Source organism: Triticum aestivum, chromosome 3D (genome assembly GCF_018294505.1).
Source record: "Triticum aestivum cultivar Chinese Spring chromosome 3D, IWGSC CS RefSeq v2.1, whole genome shotgun sequence".
NCBI lineage: Eukaryota > Viridiplantae > Streptophyta > Magnoliopsida > Poales > Poaceae > Triticum > Triticum aestivum.
The window spans coordinates 161,154,624-161,167,204 of NC_057802.1; the positions used below are offsets into that span (position 1 = coordinate 161,154,624).

The 12,581-nt window shown below is 47.4% G+C and overlaps 2 protein-coding genes across 3 annotated transcripts; one reads left to right on the forward strand and one right to left on the reverse strand.

Moving 5' to 3' along the window:
• The first annotated feature begins 2,076 nt into the window (after positions 1 to 2,076).
• Positions 2,077 to 6,593, forward strand: LOC123078032 (importin subunit alpha-1a). 2 transcript variants are annotated; one of them, XM_044500419.1, is made up of 11 exons: positions 2,077 to 2,462; positions 3,108 to 3,204; positions 3,300 to 3,391; positions 3,486 to 3,617; positions 3,715 to 3,900; positions 3,981 to 4,144; positions 4,249 to 4,327; positions 4,797 to 4,925; positions 5,458 to 5,589; positions 5,684 to 6,052; positions 6,177 to 6,593. In XM_044500419.1, the coding sequence occupies exons 1-10, from the start codon at positions 2,262 to 2,264 to the stop codon at positions 6,044 to 6,046; spliced, it is 1,575 nt and encodes a 524-aa protein (XP_044356354.1). In that variant the 5' UTR covers positions 2,077 to 2,261; the 3' UTR covers positions 6,047 to 6,052; positions 6,177 to 6,593. The 2 variants fall into 2 exon arrangements, with proteins under 2 accessions (XP_044356354.1, XP_044356353.1); XM_044500418.1 differs by having other exon boundaries at positions 5,458 to 5,585; positions 5,680 to 6,052.
• Positions 6,594 to 6,674: 81 nt separating this feature from the next.
• On the reverse strand, positions 6,675 to 8,313 carry LOC123078033 (uncharacterized). The gene is made up of 3 exons (XM_044500420.1): positions 7,749 to 8,313; positions 7,400 to 7,671; positions 6,675 to 7,321 (listed from the first exon to the last, which is right to left on the reverse strand). The coding sequence occupies exons 1-3, from the start codon at positions 7,911 to 7,913 to the stop codon at positions 6,895 to 6,897; spliced, it is 864 nt and encodes a 287-aa protein (XP_044356355.1). The 5' UTR covers positions 7,914 to 8,313; the 3' UTR covers positions 6,675 to 6,894.
• Positions 8,314 to 12,581: the final 4,268 nt, after the last annotated feature.

The following is a 12,581-nucleotide window of genomic DNA, read 5'->3' on the forward strand; positions in this document are numbered from 1 at the left end:
CGCGGGATGCGTGGGCGGCGGGTGGCGGCGCGAAGCGAGAGGAGGGCGGTGGGGCTCCGCTATTTAAAGAACGGGGCGGGGCGACGGCTTGCGGAAGGGGCCGGAGAAGTCCGGCCTCGGCACGGACGCCGAGGTCGGCGCGGCAGCGCGCCGTGGTGGCGAACTCCGAGCGGAAGCTCGGGGACGAGCGGTTGAGCGGCGTGGGCCGGCTCGGCCGTGGACTGGCGAGCTGGGCCGGCCCGGTCCGGTCGGTCCGATGTTTTTTTTAAACACAGACAAAGAAAAAATAATAAAACAAAAGAAAATAAAATATTATATAGGCATATAATATATCAAAATTTTCTGAAAAAATATTTTCTACAACATGTACATATTTCTAGCATCAAATAAAATCCACAAAAATTCAAATAATTCAAACAGTGCTACTGCTACAATAAAACCCAATAAAAGTCATTTTAGAAATACGAAAATGATTTCAAATTTAGTTCTCTCCAATTTTCTGTTGTAGGGAATCATTTTACCCTATTTTCCATATATTTTATTTTTGAAGAAAAATAATTTGAATAAAACCCAAATCACTCCAAATTGAAAATAATTTCAAAGGGGACTTTAAATTTGATTCTTTAAAACTTCCAACTCATATTTCATATGATTTGAAAAAGTCATTTTATCTTTTCTCATGAAAATCATTGAGTTGCTTAAAGTTTCTGAACTGGAAATATTTTCAAATGGAATTCAAATCTTTTCAAAACCCTTTTCATTTATTTAAATGGAAGAAGTCATGTCATCTTCTCTCTAGGATTTTATGATGAAATGAATTTGAATTCACGGAGATCATAAATGCAAAAAATGAAAGTTTGGGAAAGTCCTTTTATTCCCTCTCATTTAACTTTCAAAAAGTTTCGAATTTCACTCACTTTCACACAAGCAACCACACCACAATCAAATAATCAATCAAATCTATTTATTTAATATAACATTCCAAATTTTAGAATTTTGGGATGTTACATGGAGAGTTACACAGGGCAGGCATCCTACGCTAAAGGCGGTGAACCCACCGCGCTGGATCAGCCGGGTGAAGGGATTCACATTTTTTTAAGGACAACTTGTTTTTTCAGAGAAATAATTCTTTAGCGGTAAATCACACTTCCTTAAGACGGCGTTTGGTTTACATGAATAATAAACGGGCCATGAGATATGCCCAACCACACATGGGGACTCACTGCTAAAGAAGATGAATTTTTTGCTAAACTATGAGCCTCAAAATTTAGAGTACGCCATTCGAAGATAAATTCACATGAAATGAACTCGTCATATCTTGCTTCAACTTCCTTGATCATTGCGTTATATCTTCCCTTTGATCCATGCTTTATCTCACCTACTACCGGTTTACAATCACATGCGATAACAATGTGCCTTAGCGAGGATTAAGCGCAAGGGCTAAAGCTTCTCGGCAAGCTAGTACTTCCAATGCTGCCGATCATGGATGTTGCTGAACACCATTGCCGAGGAACCATAAAGTTAACCTCGTGGTCTCTGCAAACTGGCGCTGAAGCTCCCACGTTTCCATCCTAGACAAGCCACCATCGACATGTATCTTCACCACTCCTACTCCCGGCTTCTTCCACACATACTCAACATCAGGTCTTCTAGCAGATGAGCTTCCCCGTTGAACGTGAACCCGTGGCGAAACCTGGATTGTTTCGAGCCCAGCGTTAACAAATGAATGATTGGCATGTGGGCTCTGCAGGATTCCTTCATGAATGCCTTCCGCCGGGCTGTCTAGATTGCCCAACGGGTTACCATCATCTGCTTGATCAAAAGTGCATGTGGCATGACATCTACTCCTTCACATAGAGTACAAAAAATCCATAGTCGGACAAATTTATGGATACCGAGAGTTTTCCATGTTTAGATTTGGGCCAGACCACTCTCACCTCACATGGTGGATCAGTAACGGGCCCAATAAATCTGGGCCATGCACAGCCCATAAAGAAAACGGGCAGTTCTAAAAAGGCAAGAAAATGGGCACCGAAAAAAGAAATAAAAGGGAGAGAGGAAACGAGAGAATATCTCGATCGTGGTGTGAGCTTTAACTCCCTTTCGCAGCGGCCGCTAGGGTTTCTCCTCTCCCTCTTTTCTCCCCTCCCCTCGCGCGCTCCTCCCCACCCCCAGAGCCCCGTCGCCTAGCTAGGGTTTTTGCCTCCCCGCCGCCACCGCCGCGCGCGCGCGAGAGAGAGACCACAGCGACCAACCCAGCCATGTCGGTGCGTCCGAGCGAGCGGGCCGACGCGCGGCGGAACCGCTACAAGGTGACGGTGGACGCCGATGAGGGGCGGCGGCGGCGCGAGGACAACATGGTGGAGATCCGCAAGAACCGCCGCGAGGAGAGCCTCCTCAAGAAGCGCCGCGAGGGGCTCCAGGCCCAGGCTCCTATCCCTGCCGCCGGCGTCGAGAAGAAGGTGAGGATACTGCACACTTCTGCCCCACTCCCCTTCCCCTAGCTTCCTGTTTCAGTGCTTCTGGAGTCTGAATCGTAGTTTATTTCTACTGTGAATTGTACACGAGGTTCCAGATGAGTTTAGTATTTGCTTCGTCTGCAGTAGATTGGTTTAGTAACTGCTTCGTTATGCTCAAGAGATGTTTGCGTCCGCGCGACTGAACGCACGCATGTCTACTTGTGTGTGGGTGTGTGTTGCTTGCGTTGCGGCTTGAAGAAATATCAAGTCGTAGGCTCGTGGTAGTTCTTCAGATACTGACTAGTGACTATTGACTTGTGGGGATCGTTCAGAGGCCAGATTAGTTGGTGGTTTGATAAACATGCTTCGTTGGTCATGACTTTCTGAGGCACGCCTGCCCACACCAGCCTTATGACTCGTGACCTCTCTGTCCTTTGTTTTAGTTATGGTTATTGGAGACACACAGTTAGTTGTTCGTCTTGCACTTCCAGTGGTTAATTTAATCAGTTCTTCAGTTTTCATTTGATTTGGGTGCTCCCATCTTTGCCAAAACTACCTTTGTTTAGAACAGTGCGCTGTTTGTAGACCTTTTATTGCTTTGATACATTATTAACCTGATCATTTTTGTTTTCTGTTTGGATTTTGTAGCTTGAAAGCTTACCTGCTATGGTTGGTGGGGTTTATTCCGAGGATAACAACCTGCAGCTTGAGGCAACGACACAATTCCGCAAGTTGCTTTCTATAGGTACCAACTTCTCAGTTTTTGTTTGTTTGTAAAACTAATCTCTTATATCACTCAGTGAGTGAACATTAACTGAGGTTGTAACTTGTATTAATCAGAAAGGAGCCCCCCAATCGAAGAAGTTATCCAATCAGGCGTTGTTCCTCGATTTGTGCAGTTTCTTACTAGAGAGGATTTCCCCCAACTCCAGGTGTGTGTCAACTGAATCTTATTCTTGTAATCTGGAAGTCAGGACCCTTACCAACTAAACTTCTTACCCTGGTGTTTTTGAATAACTTTTGCAGTTTGAAGCAGCGTGGGCACTCACAAACATTGCGTCTGGCACATCAGAGAATACCAAGGTTGTCATTGATCATGGGGCAGTTCCAATATTTGTGAAGCTTCTTGCATCTGGCAGCGATGATGTTCGTGAGCAGGTATTTGATCACTTGCTTGGCTACTAGTTTTATATTGTCCTGGTTGAATGTTTGTTGGGAGTCATCAATTCTGATACTTCTTGAAAATAATTTCAAGGCTGTCTGGGCATTGGGCAATGTTGCTGGTGACTCCCCAAAGTGCCGCGACCTTGTACTCGCAAATGGTGCATTGATGCCTCTGCTAGCACAGTTGAATGAGCATGCTAAACTCTCCATGTTAAGGAATGCGACCTGGACTTTATCAAATTTCTGCAGAGGAAAGCCACAGCCAGCATTTGATCAGGTTTTATACACTGTTGCATTTAGATTCTCCTGTGATTAGTAGTCAATAGCAGTTGACATATTCTTTATTTGTTACCATAGACTAAGCCTGCTCTGCCAGCACTTGCACGACTTATCCATTCCAATGATGAGGAAGTTTTAACTGATGCATGCTGGGCTCTTTCGTATCTCTCTGATGGCACCAATGACAAGATCCAATCTGTGATTGATGCTGGTGTCTGTCCCCGGCTTGTGGAGCTTCTCCTGTATGTTTCAACCCTGCGTTACAACTCTCTGCTATACGATTCTTTATCTTAATATATGTTCATTCACTCATTTCTGTTCTTTCAATATTGTTTACAACATGAAGCCATCCATCACCTTCAGTGCTTATACCTGCACTACGAACTGTTGGAAATATTGTCACAGGAGATGACTCGCAAACTCAGGTAACTCATTCATTTTCGTTTTGTTCTTTGGATTCACTACATTTTGCACCATTAAATTTTTGTGACTTTTGAGTTATACTCTTACAGAGGATATTGTTATTTGGATATATTATAACCATCATGTTTGCCATTGTACATCAGATTTGACTAGTGTCTACAAAATATATTTGAAATTTGAATCACTCATCTTTGTTTGTTTACTGTACAGTTTCTTCTGATAGTTTGGTTGCTCACTTTACTACACTGTTACCCCAACAGTCAACTGAAATCCTGCCAAGTCTGTTTCCCTATTCAAGTAAAATGCTCGTCAAGTTTTACATAGCCTGCTTCGTGATCACACTAATAAATAATTATGTGTTCACTTGCATGGCAAATTACAATTCGTATCTGTGATTACTAGCTTCCTTAGAGATGTATAGTTTCGTTTGTTCATTTTTCCGTGTTATTAAGATTGTCTTCTATTCTACAGTGCATCATTGATCATCAAGCTCTTGGGTGTCTCCTAAGTCTGTTGACACAAAATCACAAGAAAAGCATCAAGAAAGAGGCCTGCTGGACTGTTTCAAATATCACTGCTGGTAACAAAGATCAGATACAGGTACGGGTTCTACATATTCTCACATGGTTTCTTCTTAGGGGATTACCTTTGTTTGTATTAAATACTCAGGACATTGATTGATTTTAGTTTGATAACTGTATGTATTGTGTGGTGCATATATGTTAGATTGTGCTGTGTTCATTGTGGCTAGTGGGAAATATTGTAACTAATGTTATCAATATGCTAGTGGTACAAAGAACTAATGCCGGTGACTCAAAAGTAACACGCCTAAGAACTAAGATTTCCTTCAATTGTTGGTTCAACTAGATGTAAATGACAGTCTTTATTCTGTACAAACTGGTTGCTGACTCAAAACTGCTCTATTCCTTTTGGAATATTTGTAAGCATTATGACTTCGTTTGCCCAGTTGGGGTGCCTATGTACCTAATAGTCTCAACATAATGAGTTACTCCCTCCGTAAAGAAATATAAGAGCGTTTAGAGGATCCATGTATTAGTCATCAAGCTTGTTGAATCTATATGTTCTTAAAGGTTAATCATTGATCACATACCTTGCTATGCTGGCTTCTTAGGCTGTGATTACTGCTGGGATTATTGGACCTCTGGTGCATCTGCTGCAAACGGCTGAATTCGATATCAAGAAGGAGGCTGCTTGGGCCATCTCGAATGCTACCTCCGGTGGTTCCCACGACCAAATCAAGTATGTTCTCATTTGCTGTTATTCAGATTACATGCAAATATTGCACTTCTATTTTGAGTTTTCCCGTGCTGATGTGTATGTATTATGTAAACAGGTATTTGGTTAGCGAGGGCTGCATCAAGCCACTGTGTGACCTCCTGCTTTGCCCAGATCCAAGGATTGTTACTGTTTGCTTGGAGGGTCTTGAGAACATTCTCAAAGTTGGAGAAACTGATAAGAATTTGGGTGCTTCTGGGGAGGGGAATGTCTATGCGCAGATGATTGATGAAGCAGAGGGCCTGGAAAAGATTGAGAACCTGCAGAGCCATGATAACAATGAAATCTATGAGAAGGCTGTGAAGATTCTCGAGGCTTACTGGATGGAGGAGGAAGATGATGCGATGGGGGCAACTATGGAAGCTCCCACAGGTGTTGCCTTTGACTTTGGCCAAGGTGGCAACCCTGATCTGAACTTGGGCTGAATACAGGTCGGTACTCTCAACATATAACCATATTTGTTGTTTCTCTCGTCATATTTGCTCGATATGGTAGCATGAATCAGCTTTTGAGCAAAGAGACAACCAATAATATAATTTTAAATTCCTTTTGCAGATTTGACCAATGGTGGTAATTCCCTTGTCGCTGCAGTTGTCACCATTTGGTCTAGTCGGTGTGTGGGGTAAGGTCATGGTTGTGGTGGGTCCAATAAGCTGAAGATTTTCAAGGAAGCAACTGGTCCTGGGTATCAATATCGCAGCGTTTGTAAGAGGAGTATAATCGTCAAACTTGAGGAGTCTGGGTCTTTTTTATCAGGCTACTATGTAGGGGTTTGCATCTTTAGTATGGTGTGCACTATTTTGCTACTGTATAGCCTGAGTTTAAGCTTCTGCAACTCTGCGAGGCATTTAGGGGACAATTCTTGAATGGTTTGGTTTGTGGGGTTCTTCAGGAATGAAGTGAGTTGCAGTTTGTCCGAACATGTCAATGCCAGCTTTCACTTAATTATTAGTATACCTGTGTCGTTGCTCAGTTTTGTTGTGTGATCAATTTTGATTTGCATGTTCCAATCTTGACAAGGGCATTGTGATTACAGTGTTGGCAGGCCAAATGAACAGCATAATAACAAGTTAAAACATGAATATTGTCCTTGTACAAACAAATTATTTTACATATCAGCAAATAATAATCCAATTGCTCAAATCAGCAAGCAATTGTTCGAAAACGAAAAGGAATTTTACGTGCATCGTCTCTGCACTTCTTCGACCATTCATTGTGTCAGGCTCATCGTCTCTGCACTTCTTCGACCATTCATTGTGTCAGGCTCAGGCATTCAAACATCGGTGTACTCCTTGTCCTTGGTGATGCACCACGCGTTGCTGGACTGCACCTGGCACGCGGCCGCCGTAATCTCCGGCGCATTCGGCGCCGGATGAGGGTGTGGGTGCGGGGCCGGGTGTGGTGGGTACGACACGGGCGGCTGCAGGTGGTGCTGCTGGACGCTGGGGTACGGGGCGCTGCCGGGGTGCGGCGGGTAGTGGCCGCCGCCGTGCTGCCTCAGCAGCTTCTGCGTGTGCACCGCGGTCACGTAGACGACGAAGCCAACGACGACGGTGATGAGCCCCAGTATCCCCGCCGCCGCGAACATCCCCGGGCGCACCCGGTGGCACACCTGCCGCGGCCTCCGCCAGTCGCTGACGTGGCCGGACTCCACCCCGATCCCGATCATGAGCAGCACCTCCGCGAGCCCGAAGCAAATCCTGCACCCATCGATCAGTGTTTATTATGAATCCACACCATCAATCTTGCCCAATGCATGCTTGAAGTAATGTTGGTACCACGTGACGAAGAAGAGGCAGCAGGTTTGCCAGGTGAGGGTGTTGGTGGCGGAGGACACGCGGGGGTGGTCCTCGGCGACGGCGAGGCCAGCGGCGGCGGAGTCCGGCGAAGCGACGGCGAGCAGCATGTAGCCGTGCACGGCGAACATGGCGACGGCCAGCAGCAGGAAGGCGCCGATGGAGAAGGCGAGCGCCGAGCGGCCGCTGCCGTTGTAGAAGCACAGCTCCACCTGCGCCTCGCTCCCGGCCACGGTCATCAGGTAGTTGGACACCTGCAGAGTGCCAAGCCCAGGCAGCATCAGCACGAGCTAGCAAAGCCGCGTGTTGGTTGGTCGGGGTGCGCGCGTACCTCGGAGCGCGAGCCCTCGGCGGCGAGGCAGAGGATGAAGCTGACGAGGCCGCAGAGCACGGAGAGCGCGACGAGGGCGACGGCGATCTGGCTGCCGGAGCGCCCCGCCCGGCGCTCCTGCGCCTTGCGGAGGGACAGGTCGTCGTGCGTCACGGCCGGCCGCATTGTGAAATCCTCACTTGATTGATGCTGCTGCTGCTGTTAGTGCCCCAATTCACCTGCAGATTGCTGGCTAAGCCGGTACCGACCTCACTCCTCGCAGTTAGGCTAGGCTTCTCCTTTCCACGGCCGGATACGATGTTGCCCAGTCACGTATGGTATATATGGGGCCGGTCGGTCTCTAACCGCGTCTAGCCGTCAAGGTGACGGCGACGACAGAATATGTGGTTGCGTTGGTGGGAGAGGAAGGAATTGGGGTTGCTGGGTGTGGGTGTGGGTGGGGTTAGGAACTTGGGTTGGGAGACGCCGCACGGGAGGAATCCATGGATGGCATGGCGATGATGCATGGGATGGGAGCGTGGGTGAGGGGATCGGGGTTTCTTGCGCCGTGCCGCGGTGGGAGACATTCCGATTCGTTTCGCCTTTCCTTCTTTTTCACCAGTGATGAGGCGGAGAGGAGGGCACCTTCTTCTTTCCGCTGGGGTGGGTAATTCGCCGCGGTGCCTTTTCGGGAAAGCGACGCGGAGCATCTGCGCTTTGTAGCGCCAACGAGGCAACCTATAGGTAAGAGAAAGGGCTAGGATTTTTTTTTTTTTGAAGAAAACAGATGCAAGGTCGGCAGTGCCATGGCCCATGGGTACCCCATTACATTGGTGATGAATCAGCTTGCACTCCTACCGACATGCACTTGTGTGGAGCTGAATAGTGGAGTGCATTTGAACATTATCCCGACTCCTGTTTACCTTAATAATATGGATATAGGACGACCATTGGTACTTGGGCATGCCGATCATTTCTCCAAGGAGGAAGTAAGTGACGCTATCAATCAAATGCCTAGCGACATCCCCCCGCGTCGGATGGATTCACCGGATTATTTTTCAAATAGATGTTGGGAAACCATTAGGTCTCATGCAAGTCATCAATCTTTTCAGAAGCATTAATGAGACAAACTTCTATTGGCTCAATTCCACAAACATTGTGTTCTTGCTCCTCATCTTGGGCCACTTATTAACAACTTATTGCAAACCATCAAAGTGCATTCATCTAAAATGAGCACTCACATGTCAGCACCCATGACATGGCAATCCCATCTGGTGGTGACACTCCCACCTCTCCCACAAGGTTGAGGCCCGTTCGTCAACGCAAGCCCAATGCCAAGGTGGTTGGGCCAGAGTGAGTCTAATGAAGCCCAACACGTCACCCGCCTACTAAACACCCATTGCAAAACAGTGACGGCATCCAGAGAATCAAAGGCATCGACACAACGGCTAGGCTATCTTCCTCCTCACGTCATAATCCCTAGTCGTGTAATCAGAACTTGTAGCCCAAATTTGTGAGTATTAGTAGTAGATGAGAGAGAGCTATTGATGCCCTATCATCTGGTATTAGAGACCAGTCACCATCCCTTTCGGTTGCCGAATCTTGCGCATTTCATCAAGTCACGCAACTTACGACAACCTCGCTACATCTAGAGGCCATGGATCCGTCGATCAATGACTACTTCGAGAAGTTTTCAGCCTTGATGGGGAATTCTGCAACGAGCTTCGCAACAACACCAACGCCATCCAATCGCACTCTGCTCGCCTCGATGATCTGGTCGCCTGGCGATTGGATCTAAGAAGTAGGTGTCTGAAATCAGCGCGGTGGTGGAAGCTCTTCAATTGGGACGAGTGCCTGCGACGGTGGCATTTAGTGCGGCAATGGTCGGTAAACCACATAATCCAAGCCTTGCGGCGACCGGTGGCCCCATCGGCGGCGGGAACAACAGGAGGGAATTTCCCCACGGGTCCGATGACTACGACGATGCATTCCTTTGCCGTGAGCAGACGTTGGTGGCCACACCGGTGTCTCTCCCGGGCATAGTGCGGTTTCCTCTTTAGTCACCTACTCCTGCCTTGTGTCTGTTCGCTCATGCTAGCCAGTTGCTCGCAGGTCTGGGCTAGGCTCATCCATCAATTTCTTTTCCTATGTTCACGCGTGAAAATCCAAAGCCCTAAAAAACCCTTTGTGAACAATATTTTAACATGTTTGGGATTCATTCACCATTCGGGGTGCCGATGGCCGCGCTGAATTTCTCGGGTTCCGCTTCGGTTTGGTTACAGACGGTGCAAAACAAGTTGTCAGGGTTCGATTGGGAGTCATTTTGTGCACTGCTTTGTACTCGTTTTGGTCATGACCGTCACCAACTCTTGATCTGACAATTTTACACTATTCGTCAGACTTCTTCTGTAGCTTATTATATTGAGCGATTTGAACTTGCCGTTAATCATCTAGCTTCATATTCTGAGGCCATCTACCCTCATTATTGTTTGACTTGTTTTGTGGAGGGACTCCGCGCGGATATCCGGGCAGTGGTGCTCATGCATCGGCCACCGGATTTGGACACCGCGTGCTTGTTGGCCTTGCTACAGGAGGAGATGGTGGATTTGGCGTATCCACCCCACGCGCCTCCTCCTACACCGTGTGCTCTGGTTGCAGCACGTACGCCGAGTGCTCCATGGCCTCTGCCACCCCCATCGCCTTGAACCCCGCCGACACCTACACCAACACCGACAATAGTTCGGTGAAACGTCAACGATGCACGTGCCGACAACTCCAACGTCAAGGCACTGCATGATTACCGCCGCGCGCGACCTCTGTTTCAAGTGCGGTGAATGGTGGGGGCATGACCACACGTGCCCCACATCGGTGCAACTCCACACGGTGGAGGAGTTGCTCGAGCTCTTCGGCATCAACAAGGGTTTTGACAAGCAACCAACTACTCCAATATTGGCCACATACGACACTGCGATGGCCATCTCGTGGCAAGGGCTCATGGGCGGCGTCTCGCCGTGCGCCTTCTAGCTGCATGCGTGGATCCAAGGCCACGAAATCCTCATATTGGTGGACTCAGGTAACTCCACATCCTTTGTCGACTAGCAGCTGGCCACCAAGCTCAGATGAGTGGTTCCTCAGCAACAACATGGGCGTGTCAAGGTCACATGAGGTGAATTGAGCTGTTACTCTGTCATACCACAACGCAACTGGTTTTTGTAGGGGGCATATATTTGCTATAGAGACGAAGGTGTTACTGCTGGGCACGTACGATGTAATCCTCGGTATGGACTATCTCGAGTAGCACAACCCCATGACAGTGGACTGGAAAGACAAACACATTGCAATCGTCTCAAGCAAAGGAACTATTCATCTTCACTGGCATTCATCAACATCAATTTCCAGTGTCATTAACAGTTTGCAACTTCAAAGCCATCAAGGAGCAGCATCTCACATGTAATATGTTGCAACTATATCAAGTGACAGTTCCAGAAAAAGAGGTCGTTGACCAATTCCTTCATGTGTACAACAGGTCGTTGACCAATTCTCTGTATTTTTGGTGAGCCTGAAGGACTACCAACAAGGCGTGTGATCACTGTATCCCACTGGCACACTTTTATGGTGACTCAAAATACATGGATAAGTCTTAGAATTACATGGGTGTTCCGGTCACTCCACAAATTCATGTATGACATGTTTGTAGCCTGCATTAGGTCCAACCAGGCCTGCTCGGTGCAAAAATGGGCCGTTTGGTAGGTTGTATTCACTGTCAGACCTTCATAGCATGAAACTTAAAGCACCCCAGCTAAAACCGCTAGGAACTGTTGAATCGACCGTTTCCCCTCAGCTAGGCTCAGGCGATGTAGGGGAGGGGAATGCGGCAGCGAGCTCATGCGAGCAAGGAGATGGTGCGAGCTCGTGCGCACCCCCAAAAAATCTACACATGTAATTGTTTCACCTCCCACCGAATTGGTTGCCCTATATAGCCACCCTCGGCTCACTGCCCAAACTCCCGCCACCATCCCCCACTTCAAGTTCTTCATCCCATGCGGATATTCACCGACGAGCAGGTAGCAATCACGCCTTTTTCGGCTGGCGGTAGACAGTGGTGGCGATTCATCTCCCTCCTCTTCTCCGACCAGTTATGCGCCTCCACCCGACTACACTGATGGTTGTAAGTTCGATCATTCCCTCCTCTCTACTCATTCTAGCTAACTATGTGAGCATGTAGTAGCATTGTAGACTATAAATCTATGAGAATGTGATGTTGTGGTAGTTAGTGGTGATGGATTGGTAGCAGGATGAGTGTTGCTTGTTGGCTTTGATGATGTTCATGTTGTTACCATGTCGGCAAGGATGATAGTATGGTAGATATGTACTAGCCCGTGAATCAGAGCATGTGTACTATGCTAGTTTGCAAGTATGTAGGAATGCTATTGTGTTGAACTCCATTGTATGTATGAGTTTGTCGATCGGTCATAGGGTGGTGCGTAGAACTTCATGATCCATTTGTACTGTGCTTACTGTCGATGTGTCTTGTGTTCCACTAGTCCCGACGTTAATGCTTGTAGGACATGAACATTCAAGAGTTTAGTCAGGCTATTGTCTTGTGCGAGAGCTAATTGCCGCCATCCTATGTTGAGGACTCGAGCCTACGACCAAGAAGATGCCTCCAGATTCAGATGTCTTTGAGGGGTCTGTTGTGCGTCCAACATTTGTTCCTACAACAGATGCGCTGGTTGTGCACATAAGGCAACCGTCAAGGCTAGGAAGACAAAGATAGCTGGGAGAGGAAACTTGATGAAATGGCAGCCGTTACAGTCCACCTTCATGCTTAACAAGATGTGTGATATCATAGCC

Excerpts from the sequence above, each read along its gene's own strand:
- LOC123078032 (XM_044500419.1), top strand. The coding sequence starts at position 2,262 with ATGTCGGTGCGTCCGAGCGAGCGGGCCGACGCGCGGCGGAACCGCTAC. Across the intron at positions 3,205-3,299 it reads CCGCAAGTTGCTTTCTATAG|AAAGGAGCCCCCCAATCGAA; the intron begins GTACCAACTTCT and ends TGTATTAATCAG. Across the intron at positions 3,392-3,485 it reads AGGATTTCCCCCAACTCCAG|TTTGAAGCAGCGTGGGCACT; the intron begins GTGTGTGTCAAC and ends TAACTTTTGCAG.
- LOC123078033 (XM_044500420.1), bottom strand. The coding sequence starts at position 7,913 with ATGCGGCCGGCCGTGACGCACGACGACCTGTCCCTCCGCAAGGCGCAG. Across the intron at positions 7,672-7,748 it reads CCGAGGGCTCGCGCTCCGAG|GTGTCCAACTACCTGATGAC; the intron begins GTACGCGCGCAC and ends GGCACTCTGCAG. Across the intron at positions 7,322-7,399 it reads TGCCTCTTCTTCGTCACGTG|GATTTGCTTCGGGCTCGCGG; the intron begins GTACCAACATTA and ends CGATGGGTGCAG.